Consider the following 12,037-nt stretch of genomic DNA (forward strand, 5'->3'; position numbering starts at 1 on the left):
GCTAAATCTCCCCTCCCAAGTCAAGCTTCACCTCTACCCTAAGCACACAAGAAGTGGTTGGTCTACAGATTTTATTTACAGGGATGCTCAGTTAGAGGTTAAACACTTTCTAGTATCCATATGCCTTCCCTGAAGCTACTTGGTTTCAGGTTTCTTGTCTCCGGCTTCAAGCTTGAGACTCTCAGGGGGCTGTCGATAGGCAGGGAAGGCCTCCCACGGACTGTTCAGGTCGAACTTGCGGAACTCCTGGGCCAACTCGACCGGCTCGGCCACCACCCGCTTCACTTCGTCATCATACCGTAACTGCAGAAGAGAAAGACAAGGAGGAAGACCTTGTTCAGAGCCACTAAGCTGCTTAAGGAACCTACTTTCCCCAAGCCATGGGTGACTTCACCAATCCCATTACTTCTCTCTCAGCAAGTCTCCACGCACACCTGTATTACCAATCCAGTCACATCCCACCCTTAATCCAAAAAGGCCTGCCATCACCCAGCCAGGCTCCCCTGCTCACCATCCCATCACAAACTCTGATCTCCGTTTCCAGCACAGCTGACTCTGCTCACCCATCCACTCTTTTTTTTTTTTTTTTTTTTTATTATTTATTTATGATAGTCACAGAGAGAGAGAGAGAGGCAGAGACACAGGCAGAGGGAGAAGCAGGCTCCATGCACCGGGAGCCCGATGTGGGATTCGATCCCGGGTCTCCAGGATCGCGCCCTGGGCCAAAGGCAGGCGCCGAACCGCTGCGCCACCCAGGGATCCCCACCCATCCACTCTTTACAGGGATATGGTAAGCACTGGTGAAGGACTAGGAAGCAAGCCAGTGGATGAAAAAAGTCAACCTGAACTGGCAAGCACTCATGTTCAGACCATATGGCTTTGGCATTATCACTGTCAAGATGCAACGCAGTAAATTCGGCATTGCTTTTTTCGGTGGGAGATTCAGTTAGGTAAGGTAAAGACGAACAGGTGCTGGGTGAAGAGGCAAATCAGATAAGGGAGACTGTGAAAACAAGGAGAGGGAAGGAGTCCTGACCAGAAGTAGCTGGAGAAGCAAATGAGACTGAAAAACATCGAGAAAGCAGGCATATTCAGCCTGCTGTGGAAGAGAGGGCTGGATTGTCACTATCTCAACATTTTTAAAAAGGTACTTTGCTGCAAAATCACGTGTGTATGTATGCAGTAGACTCATCTTCCTGCTCATAAACAACCTGTAGCACAAAGGTGGTAAAGCAAAGCACCAAAATTCTTCATAAGGCCCCTGTAGTCACATGTTACTGGTCCTGCCTCTGACCATTCTCCATTTAGTGTCTTCCCTATCAGCTTCCTTCTCAGAGATCCAGAGCAGGGTAAAATGGTCCTTCACTTTCAGATCTTGCGGACAGACTGTGTCCTCAGGGTTGCTTTGGTCATTAAAATGATCATTATGATAATGGCTAATGCCAACTGAGTGTCTACAGTACACCAGGCTTTAAGCATCCATCATTCAGCTCATGATAAATCTTGTTAAGTACTACTGTTCCCATTTTACAGCTGAGAAAACTGTCATAGAGAATTTCAGTAACAGGCCCTAGATTACATAAGTGATGCTGGGATTTGAATCCAGAGCCTATGCTCTTAAACCACCACAATCCACAGACCAGGTTTCCTGCCATGCCCAGGACACCCCCGGTTCCCTGCCAGTCCTTCCCTGAGGCTGCTGCCCCAGTTCCAAGGTTCCTTCTACCTCAACGTAGCCAGACAGTGGAAAGTCTTTCCGGAAAGGATGTCCTTCAAAGCCATAGTCTGTCAGGATCCTTCTTAGGTCAGGGTGGTTAGCAAAGAAGACTCCAAACATGTCCCAGATCTAGAAAAAAAAGAGGCTCTCAGGTAACTAGTCCATTAAGGCCAACACAGAGGTGAGGACGTGCTGCATGCAATAGTTTCAACCAATTCTGCAAATCTGGCCTAGACACAGGATCCACCATGTCCAGTAACTTACCTCTCTCTCATACCAATTAGCTGCCTTATACACAGAAACAGTGGACTCAATGGGTGTCAGCTCATCTGTGTAAGTCTTCACACGGATCCGAGAGTTGAAACGCAGAGAAAGCAGGTTGTAAACAATCTAGGGAGAAGAGAAGGAGCTGGAGGACCAAGATGGCCACAGGGTCTGAGATGGGAGTCCCTGAGTGAGAACAATGAGGAGGACACAAGGTGGGTTAGGGTTCTCTACTTGTGAACGTGTCTTCTGTCCTGAAGCTCAAAAATTTCAAGATCCTCCTACATTTACAACTACTTCCAAAGGCCTAAGCCATGCTATAGCTTAGTGAGTCAGCATGCTTGTCTTTGCAAATGCTATTCCCTCTCTGGGATGACTCTGGACCCCCCTCTCCCAGCCCCAATCCTTACTGGGGTAATTCTGGTCTCTTGGTCATTCACAAAGATTCAGCACAAACATTCTCCATTCAAGGCCTCCCAGATAGAGCTAAGTGCCCCTCCTGCATTCTCATAACATCTAACGTCCCATGTGTTATATGTTACAACAGTCAGCTTTTTATGTATCCTTCTCCCTCACTAGAGTTGGGGGACTCCTTGAAAGTAGGTATTGCATGTTACTTCTCCCTTGTTCCAAGATCTGACAAATAGCAGATGATCAGTAAAAAAAAAAAAAAAAAAAAAAAAAAATTTTAAAGATGTATTTATTTATTCATTCAGAGAGAGCGAGAGAGAGGCAGAGACACGGGCAGAAGGAGAAGCAGGCTCCATGCAGGAAGCCCGATGTGGGACTCGATCTCGGGTTTCCAGGATCACACACCGGGCTGCAGGCGGCGCTAAACCGCTACGCCACCGGGGCTGCCCAGATGATCAGTAAAGTATCAATAGCTAAATGTATTGAGAACTTACTGTGTGCTGGCAATCTACCCATACTATCTCATTTCATCCTCACAAGCATTCTATGAGGTAGGGACAATTTTATGCTTATTTTGCACATAAGAAATCTAAAGCTAGGGGCATGTCAAGGACTCAGTCAGTTAAGCACCTGACTTTGGCTCAGGTCATGATATCAAGGTCCTGGGGTTGCACTCCCTGCTCAGTGGGATGTGTGCTTCTCCCTCTTCCTGTGCTCCTCCCCTCGTGCATGTGAGTGTGTTCTCTCTCTCTCAAATAATCTTTTTTATTTTTTTTTAATTTTATTTATTCATGAAAGACACACAGAGAGAGAGAGGCAGAGATATAGGCAGATGGAGAAGCAGGCTCCTGCAAGGAGCCCGATATGGAACTCAATTCTGGACCCTGGGATCCTGCCCTGAGCCAAAGGCAGATGCTCAATCACTGAGCCACCTAGGCGTCCCTCAAATAATCTTTAAAAAAATTTTTTTAACAATATTTTTATTAATTTGGGCAGCCCAGGTGGCTCAGCGGTTTAGCGCCGCCTTCAGCCCAGGGCCTGATCCTGGAGACCCAGGATCGAGTCCCACATTGGGCTCCTGCATGGATCCTCTCTCTCTCTCTCTCTCTCTCTCTCTCTCTCTCATGAATAAATAAATAAAATCTTAAGAAAAAAAATATGTTTATTAATTTGAGAAAGCATGAGCAGGGGTGAGGGACAGAGAGTCAGAGAAGCAGACTCCCCACTGAGCCCAACATGGGACTCAATCCCAGGCACCTGGGATCATGACCTGAGCCAAAGGCAGCTGTTTAACCAACTTAGCCACCCAGGCACCCAAATAAATAATCTCAAAAGAAAAGAAAGTCCTCTTAAGCTTAGAAAGGTTAAGTAAACTGTTTAGAGTCACAAAGACTATTAGTGGCAGAGCTAGGATTCAAACTTGAAGTTTGCTTGATCTGAGGCCCTAGTTTGTTGTTTATTTTATTTTTTAAGATTTTATTTATTCATGAGAGAGAGGCAGAGACAGAAGCAGGCTCCATACAGGGAGCCTGATGTGGGAATCGATCCCTGGACTGGGATTGTGCCCTGAACCAAAGGCAATGCTCAACCACTGAGCCACCCAGGCATCCCTATTTATTTATTTATATATTTTAAGATTTTCTTTCCTTCTTTTATTTTTTTAAATATTTATTTATTCATAGAGACACAGAGAGAGAGAGAGGGAGACAGAGACACAGGCAGAGGGAGAAGCAGGCCCCATGCAGGGAGCCTGACATGGGACTCGATCCAGGGTCTCCAGAATCATGCCCTGGGCTGCACACGGCGCTAAACCGCTGCGCCACCGGGGCTGCCCTAAGATTTTATTTCTTTGACAGAGTGTGTACTAGCAGGGGGAGGGGCAGGCAGAGGGAGAGGGAGAAGCAGGCTCCCACTGAGCAAGAAGCCCGATGTGGGGCTCAATCCCGGGAGCCTGGGATCATGACCTAAGCAGAAGATAGATGCTTAACCAACTGAGCCACCCACGTGCCCTTAAGGCCCTAGTTTAACTGCTGTTGTATTGTATGACCCGAACTGAAACTAAGGAGACCTATGGTTCCCACTGGTAGCTGTCACCCTAAAACTTCATCTGTCCCTTTTTTTTACCCATCAAATCTTCTCAAATCTCCTGATTTACCTCAAAACGGTTCTGCCGGGTGGGGATGTCCACTGCTGTCAAGTCAGCCAAGGATTTGAATTGTGCATTGGTGTGATCCCTGAGGAAAGTCAGCACTGGGATGACCCCATCAGGATGGATACAGATCTCTAACTCATTGAAGCAAGACACCTGCAGATATGGACAGGGAGAAGAGAAAAAACAAAGATCTACTGAGAGAGCAGCTAACTTCAGCTGGAGTCTTCTGGTTTAAGAAAGAAGTCCAAGTGGGATAGAAGAGACTGGTTTCTTTGATACAACAAATTGCTGCCTACTCCTACATGCTCTGAGAACACGGTTCTTTCTTGACCCACAACCAAACAACAGTTGTGAATATTACCTGAACTTGTTGGACATACTTGGGCAGGATTTCAGCCACATACTCTCCAAAAGCTGAAAGCTGCTTGTGGGCCACATCATTCCGTGGTCTGACAGTGGCTGGAAGGAGAAGGCATATTTAACAAATGGCAGCAGCCAAACCTGCATTCAGTCTCTTGGGTTGTAAGGGGTGTTGTCTCCCAGCAGAACCTTGAGGAAGGTAAGGGTGGAGGGTTCCTCTTCCAGGGAAAACTTAGGGAAAATGTCACTTACAGAGACCACAAAGACTCTCATTACTGCAGTTGGGAAGTTTGCCTCTTCTCAAAGCTGCTCTCTGGTTCTCCCTTCACAACACCTGCACTTCTGCTAAAGCAGCATATCTCAACTCTCCTACCAGACCAGGAACTTAAAGAGTTGGAACCAGAACTTTTGTTTCTCTGTATCTGCTTAGCACCTGGCTCACAGGAGGTTTTCAAGCTAAGAACTTCAGGACTGAAGAGCCCTCACAGATTACAGGGTTGAGTCTGCTCAGCAGGGAGCCTACTCCTCCCTCTCCTCCCCACTCCTGTTCTCTGTCACTACCTCTCTTTCTCAAATAAATAAAATCTTAAAAAAAAGAAAACTTTTTTTTCCTCCCCATTGATGAGGAAACGGAAGGCGAGAAAGGAAGAAATGGCAGGTCTCCTAACTCTCAATCTGTTTATGTTGACTGTAATGTATCTCCGCACACTAACTCATGCATCCCTCAATCACTGAAAACCCACACATCACAGGCTGCACACACCATGGTTTAAGTGTTCTCCGCCTTTGACAGCAGGGAGGCCTGCTCTGTCACTCACTAGTTCTGTGTCCCTGGGCAAGTTATTCCTCTGGATTGTTTCCTAATCTACAGTATGAGATCACAATGCTACCTACCTCATAAGATTGTCCAGAGGACTAAATAAATCACTCGCTAAATCGCTTTGCAAGCTGCCTAGCACACACCAAGCCCTCAATGCGAGCTACTATCATAACAGGGCTCTAAGACCCAAACGTTTCCTGGTCTCAAAGAGCTGACAGCTTAATCAGAGAGAAAAGGAATCGTGGAAATGGACAAGGGGTAATCAGGGTCGTAACAGGGAGACACGAGGGCAGAGGGAGAGGCCCACAGCAGTCAGGTCTCCACGCGCAGAGACTTGCCAGAGGACGCAGGGAAGGGTATCCCAGGGCAAGGGCAAACACCTGACGGAAAGAACGAAGGGGCCCCGCCTGCAGTCCCGAGAAGGGCCCGGCCCGCACATACTCACGGCGCGTGTCGGCCGCGGCGCTTTCCCTCCTCGCCGGCAGCAGCAGCACCGAGGGTCGCCCGGCCACTGCACCGGAAGATAAAAAGACACAAGCGCAAGGTGAGGCTGGATGGGCTTCCTGCGCTAAGCGCGCCTCCGCTCCCGCCCCAGGCCTCAGCCAGCTGCCCCCTGCTTACCCCTGGCCAGCGCCACGGACCCCTTGATCCCCTGCCACCAGCCCCTGGCCGCCGCCGCCGCCATGCTTCAGGATGCAACCAGACAGCCAAGGCGAGACCCACAGGACACGGAGCCCCAAGGGCACGGACCGGAAGCGGAAGTGTGCGTCTGATTTTCTTCCGGGCGGACGCGGGGCCGGAAGCAGAGGTTCCGGATTCCGGGCTTCGGAATGAAAGGAGGGAAGGCAGGTGAGAAACCGAGGCAGGCAGGTGGGGAAATCGTGAGGTGGACGTGGTCCTAGTTTGGTGTAGCAGAGGCTGGAGAGAAGGCGAGGATTCTAAAGAACCGGACGGGTGAGAGGAGGGCAAGGGGTAGAGGTTCTGGGTTCTACATTCCACTCCCCTCCCCCGCTCCCTGAGGTAAGCTTTTGACGACGGCCGGCGGGCATGGCCGGGAGGGGGCGTGGAGAGGAGCCGGGGCGGGGGAATGGGGGGGGGGTGGAAGGGGGAGAGAAGAACGGTTTCCCTAGCGACCGTCTCCTAGGCGACTCTAGGTGGAGTCGGGACGCCCCTCGCGGCGATGGGCCTATCAGAGCCCCGTGCTGGGGACGGCTGGGCTTCCTCTCGAGTTCTGGGACGGAGTCTTGGGGAATCATTAGTGCGAGCAGGCAAGTGCAGGGGAGAAGCAGAAAAGAGAAAATGTGGGGCTAACAGATGTTCCAGGCCAGGCCTCATATTAGAAGGTCTAAACTCCATGCCCGGGGAAACGGGCTTTGGCCCAGAACGCGGGGGATCGATCTTGTTGGGTTCTGCTGCCCAGAGCCTCGCTAGTTTCATGCCCAATAGTCATGTGGTTAGTAAGGGGTTTTGCCAGGCTTAAGATAATAGGCTTCCTCCAGCGCCTTGCTTTCACGTGTTGACCTAAATACCAAGTCTTTTGTTAGATCTTGGAAAGGAATATTCTGTTTTCTTAGGGAAACACCCAGAGTAGGAAATGTTACTAATTTCATTAGGGATGGAGTGCCACCGCAGGGGAATGAACTCAGCTTTGGTTGAAGGAGAGCTTCCAAGATGTCCTTAGGACTGAGGCCAGTCTCAGCCCACTTTACTGTCATCTTTACCTTCTCCCTCCCTGAATTGAACAGTTGGATTCGTAGATTGTGGATTCCCCATTACTCAGGTGGTGTTGCTTTGCAGACAGCTGGCAGAGAGAGAGGTTGGCTACCATGGAATCACCAGAAGAACCTGGAGCATCCATGGATGAGAACTACTTTGTGAACTACACTTTCAAAGACAGGTCACACTCGGGCCGCGTGGCTCAGGGCATCATGAAACTGTGTCTGGAGGAAGAGCTCTTTGCTGATGTCACCATTTCAGTGGAAGGCCGGGAGTTTCAGCTCCACCGGCTGGTCCTCTCAGCTCAGAGCTGCTTTTTCCGGTCCATGTTCACTTCCAACCTGAAGGAGGCTCACAACCGAGTAATTGTACTGCAGGATGTCAGCGAGTCTGTTTTCCAGCTCCTGGTTGATTATATCTACCATGGGACTGTGAAACTTCGAGCTGAAGAGCTGCAGGAAATTTATGAGGTGTCAGACATGTATCAGCTGACATCTCTCTTTGAGGAATGTTCTCGGTTTTTGGCCCGCACAGTGCAGGTGGGGAACTGCCTTCAGGTGATGTGGCTGGCAGATAGGCACAGTGATCCTGAGCTCTACACTGCTGCCAAACACTGTGCCAAGGCCCACCTGGCCCAGCTGCAGAGCACAGAGGAGTTTCTCCACCTGCCCCACCATCTACTCACTGATATCATCTCGGGTAAGTTGAGGGAGTGGGGCCCATCATACTCAACTACCTGGGTTTGATGTTTAGTAGATGTTCTAGTTTAGGAGAAAGGAATTTTCAGGTTTTCTGATAGGGAGTTAGATACTTTCTGAGAGACTGAGGTGAGATTTAGCTGCTGTCACAGGCAGTCCCTTCCAGAGAAAGAACCCTAGAAAATGAAAGTGGTACTTTGCCATATATACAGTTAACCCTTAAACTGTATATAAACTGTGGGGATTAGGATTGGAACCTCCGCCATTAAAATCCATGTATAACTTTTGACTCCCCCAAAACTTCACAAATACCCTGTTGTTGACCGGAAGCATTATCAATAACATAAGCAGTCAATTAACATACATCCTGCATATTGTATTATGTGCTGTTTTTAAAACTAGAGAAGAGAAAATGTTATTAGGAAAATCATAAAAGAAAGTACACTTACAATACTGTACTATATTTATTGAAAAAAATCCACATAAGTGCACCCACACATTTCAAACCTATGTTTTTCAAGGGTCAACTATATATACAAGTATTGAATTAAAAAAAAAAAAAAAAAGCAGTGCTCACCCCTAAAAGGTAGTGAGGAGTTGTTTGTATTTATACTCTGGTCTCTTTTGTGTATAAATGTTCTCATCAGTCCTGCATTTTGCATGTACCTGTGGGACAGGTTACCTGAGTAAGCTGATAATAAGTCAAGATATTACATAAACTTAAGTGGTGGGCCAACTTTGGTAATAATCCTGATCCTGGGGTGCCTGGGTGGCTCAGTTGGCTGAATCTCTGACTCTTGGATTCAGCTGAGGCCCTGGTCTGGGTATTGTGGGATCAAGCCCCATGGGGAGCTCCACATTCAGCGAAGAGTCTGCTTGAGATTCCGTCTACCTCTGCCTCCCCACTACCGCCCCACACTCCTGCTTGTGCTTTCTCTCTCTCAAATAAATTTTTAAAAATATATTTCATTTATTTGAGAGAGAGTGCACACTCTCGAGGGTGCAAGCAGGGAAGGAGCAGAGGGGGGAGGGAGAGGGAGACAGAATCTCAAGCAGACTCTTCACTGAGCAGAGAGCCCCATGTGGGGCTTGATTTCACAACTGTGAGATCCTGCCCTGAGCCAAAACCAACAGTCAGATGCTCAACTGACTGAGCCACCCGGGTACCCAATAAATAAATCTTTAAAAAAACAGGCAAGCAAACAAAAAAATGATCCTGACCCTGCAAGTGAGGTATGGCCATACTTTAGGTGTGAGCTCTGCAGCCTGTAGATTGCTTCTATGACAAATGGGGACCTAGCAAGCTATCCATTTTGGTTAAAAGAAATAATACAATTAGGTTAATTTCGCACACACAAACACACACACACACACACAGATGTGGTAGTCTAACAGTGTGATTCATATCTTTAAAGCCACTGGCTCTAAATTTCCCTTTTGTATTGTTAGATTGCCATTGACCAGGTCTTTCCTCTGGCTCTCACAGATGGAGTTCCATGTTCCCAGAACCCAACAGAGGCAATAGAAGCCTGGATCAATTTCAATAAAGAAGAAAGAGAGGCTTTTGCAGAGTCACTCAGAACGAGCTTGAAGGTAAGGAGTATTTCTCTTTTGAGTTGGGACACCATAATATGCACACTATTCATTCCAGCTACTGATGTGGCCTCTTTTGTAGCTGGTGAGTAAGTCATCTCTGGCTCGAAGTTAAGAACTGGGGAGGAGGATGTGTGCATGAGCCCAGAAACCACCAGCCTCTGAGCTCCCCAAAGTTCCTTGAGAGAACTGCATTAATCCTAAGCACCTTTTTTCTAAAGCACCAGCTGCCTCAGCATAAAATATCTGAAAGAAAGTGATTGGAGGACGGTCAGGATGGCACACAGTAACTACAGGGAAGTAGGTTAGCATAGGATTCGAGTGTGTGGTCTGCAGCCTTAAGGATTGGTGTCTCAGCTGGGCCTTAGCCTAGAACTGATAGATGTCGTCTGTGATTTTAATTTTGCCAATAGGAGATCGGGGAGAATGTGCACATTTACCTGATCGGGAAAGAATCATCTCGTACCCACTCGTTGGCTGTGTCCTTACACTGTGCAGAAGATGATTCCATCAGTGTAAGTGGCCAAAACAGCTTGTGCCACCAGATCACTGCAGCCTGTAAGCATGGCGGAGACTTGTATGTGGTGGGAGGGTCCATCCCACGGCGCATGTGGAAGTGCAACAATGCCACCGTGGACTGGGAATGGTGTGCGCCTTTGCCCCGAGACCGGCTCCAGCACACCCTGGTGTCTGTGCCTGGGAAAGATGCTATATATTCACTGGGTGGCAAGACACTGCAGGACACGCTCTCAAATGCAGTTATCTATTACCGGGTAGGTGATAACGTCTGGACAGAGACAACTCAGCTAGAGGTGGCTGTGTCAGGGGCCGCTGGTGCCAACCTTAACGGGATCATCTACTTACTGGGGGGGGAGGAGAATGACCTGGACTTCTTTACCAAACCATCCCGACTCATCCAGTGCTTTGACACAGAGACAGACAAATGCCACGTGAAGCCCTATGTTCTGCCCTTCGCAGGTCGCATGCACGCAGCTGTGCATAAGGATCTGGTGTTCATCGTGGCAGAAGGGGACTCCCTGGTGTGCTACAATCCCCTGCTAGACAGCTTTACCCGGCTTTGCCTTCCTGAGGCGTGGAGCTCTGCCCCATCCCTCTGGAAGATCGCCAGCTGTAACGGGAGCATCTATGTTTTTCGGGACCGATATAAAAAGGGGGATGCCAACACCTACAAGCTTGACCCTGCCACTTCAGCTGTAACTGTTACCAGAGGCATTAAGGTGCTACTTACTAATTTGCAGTTTGTGTTGGCCTAAGGCTGTGGGGGGGAAGAGCAGCTGACTTCTGCCCTCCCCTTTTCCAGCACCTATCCATCCAAATTTGAAGTCCCTGGGGCCCCAATCAGAGTGCTACGTTATTTTTTTGGCACATGTTATAAAGGGCAGCACCTCAGTCCTTGCCGAACCCATCGGGGTGCTCCATTTGGGGCTTTTTAGACTGCTACTGTTCAGCTGGCTGCTCAGAGTAGGGCCAGCCTATCCTCTGCTGTTCCCTGGTATCTTGTGCCTCACTGCAGATGGCTCGAGCAAGCCATTTCTCAGACAGTAGGCACAGCCTCCCCTCATTCCCTGATCAGTGTTAAGTAGAAGCACCTCTGATCCCAGGACAGAAGGAAAGATGCCCCATCTTCCTTTTTTTCTATAACCTGCAAAGTGGCTAGTTGGTAATTTTCCCACAAAGAATTAGGTGTTAGAGTTTTCATTTGGGCTTTGGTTGGGAGAATGGTCTAAGCTGAAGGTGTCCTTCACCAGCAAGCGCCAACTCTAGAATTCAGGATGTTGCGTCTTGTGTTTTCTCACCTGTCAGGAAACGTACACTTTGGTTTTATTTTTGGCTTACTCCAAGGAGTAAGCCAGAAAGAAGTAGGAAGGATTATTTCTGATTAATAGCAGAAACTTTTTTCAAACTTAAATATATAAGGTCTCTACTCTTTTAAAAGCTCTAAGGTAAGCCAAGAGCTAGGAGCTGTTCATACAAATAAAAGTTTTTGAAGGGATATGTGTGTCTGTTTTGAATTCTGAAGGGGTGACTTCCTAAGGTAAATGGATTACATACCTGCCACAATACTGATTGGATCCTTTTCTACACACAGGATCATTGTTCCAAAAGGGGAGGAGAGCCCCATGGGGCCAGTGAATTGGGATCTAACAAAGTGGCAAAGAGGGATCCCTGGGTGGCGCAGTGGTTTAGCGCCTGCCTTTGGCCCAGGGCGCGATCCTGGAGACCCGGGATCGAATCCCACGTCGGGCTCCCGGTGCATGGAGCCTGCTTCTCCCTCTGCCTATGTC

The 12,037-nt window shown here is 48.5% G+C and overlaps 2 protein-coding genes across 4 annotated transcripts; one reads left to right on the plus strand and one right to left on the minus strand.

The window, feature by feature from the left end:
* Positions 1-54: 54 nt before the first annotated feature.
* On the minus strand, positions 55-6,502 carry NDUFS3 (NADH:ubiquinone oxidoreductase core subunit S3). Its single transcript, XM_041721699.1, has 7 exons — positions 6,346-6,502; positions 6,170-6,235; positions 4,906-5,003; positions 4,548-4,697; positions 1,982-2,107; positions 1,727-1,846; positions 55-303 (listed from the first exon to the last, which is right to left on the minus strand). Exons 1-7 carry the CDS (start codon positions 6,407-6,409, stop codon positions 136-138), a joined length of 792 nt encoding a protein of 263 aa, XP_041577633.1. The 5' UTR covers positions 6,410-6,502; the 3' UTR covers positions 55-135.
* KBTBD4 (kelch repeat and BTB domain containing 4) lies at positions 6,419-12,030 on the plus strand. Of its 3 annotated transcripts, none has more exons than XM_041721691.1 (4): positions 6,419-6,573; positions 7,522-8,139; positions 9,625-9,731; positions 10,145-12,030. In XM_041721691.1, the coding sequence occupies exons 1-4, from the start codon at positions 6,555-6,557 to the stop codon at positions 11,003-11,005; spliced, it is 1,605 nt and encodes a 534-aa protein (XP_041577625.1). In that variant the 5' UTR covers positions 6,419-6,554; the 3' UTR covers positions 11,006-12,030. The 3 variants fall into 3 exon arrangements, with proteins under 3 accessions (XP_041577625.1, XP_041577626.1, XP_041577627.1); XM_041721692.1 differs by lacking the exon at positions 6,419-6,573 and adding an exon at positions 6,587-6,744; XM_041721693.1 differs by lacking the exon at positions 6,419-6,573 and adding an exon at positions 6,816-7,025.
* The last annotated feature ends 7 nt before the right edge of the window (positions 12,031-12,037 follow it).

This window comes from Vulpes lagopus, chromosome 11, assembly GCF_018345385.1.
Source record: "Vulpes lagopus strain Blue_001 chromosome 11, ASM1834538v1, whole genome shotgun sequence".
NCBI lineage: Eukaryota > Metazoa > Chordata > Mammalia > Carnivora > Canidae > Vulpes > Vulpes lagopus.

Bases quoted from the DNA above. Each gene is read 5' to 3' on its own strand.
- NDUFS3 (XM_041721699.1), bottom strand. From the start codon at position 6,409: ATGGCGGCGGCGGCGGCCAGGGGCTGGTGGCAGGGGATCAAGGGGTCC. The intron at 2,108-4,547 runs GTAAATCAGGAG...TCTTCTCCCTAG, and splicing joins CCCGGCAGAACCGTTTTGAG to ATTGTTTACAACCTGCTTTC. The intron at 304-1,726 runs GTAGAAGGAACC...TCTCTTCTGCAG, and splicing joins CACTGTCTGGCTACGTTGAG to TTACGGTATGATGACGAAGT.
- KBTBD4 (XM_041721693.1), top strand. From the start codon at position 6,905: ATGGGCCTATCAGAGCCCCGTGCTGGGGACGGCTGGGCTTCCTCTCGA. The intron at 7,026-7,521 runs GTGGGGCTAACA...GTTGCTTTGCAG, and splicing joins AGAAGCAGAAAAGAGAAAAT to ACAGCTGGCAGAGAGAGAGG. The intron at 8,140-9,624 runs GTAAGTTGAGGG...TGGCTCTCACAG, and splicing joins ACTCACTGATATCATCTCGG to ATGGAGTTCCATGTTCCCAG.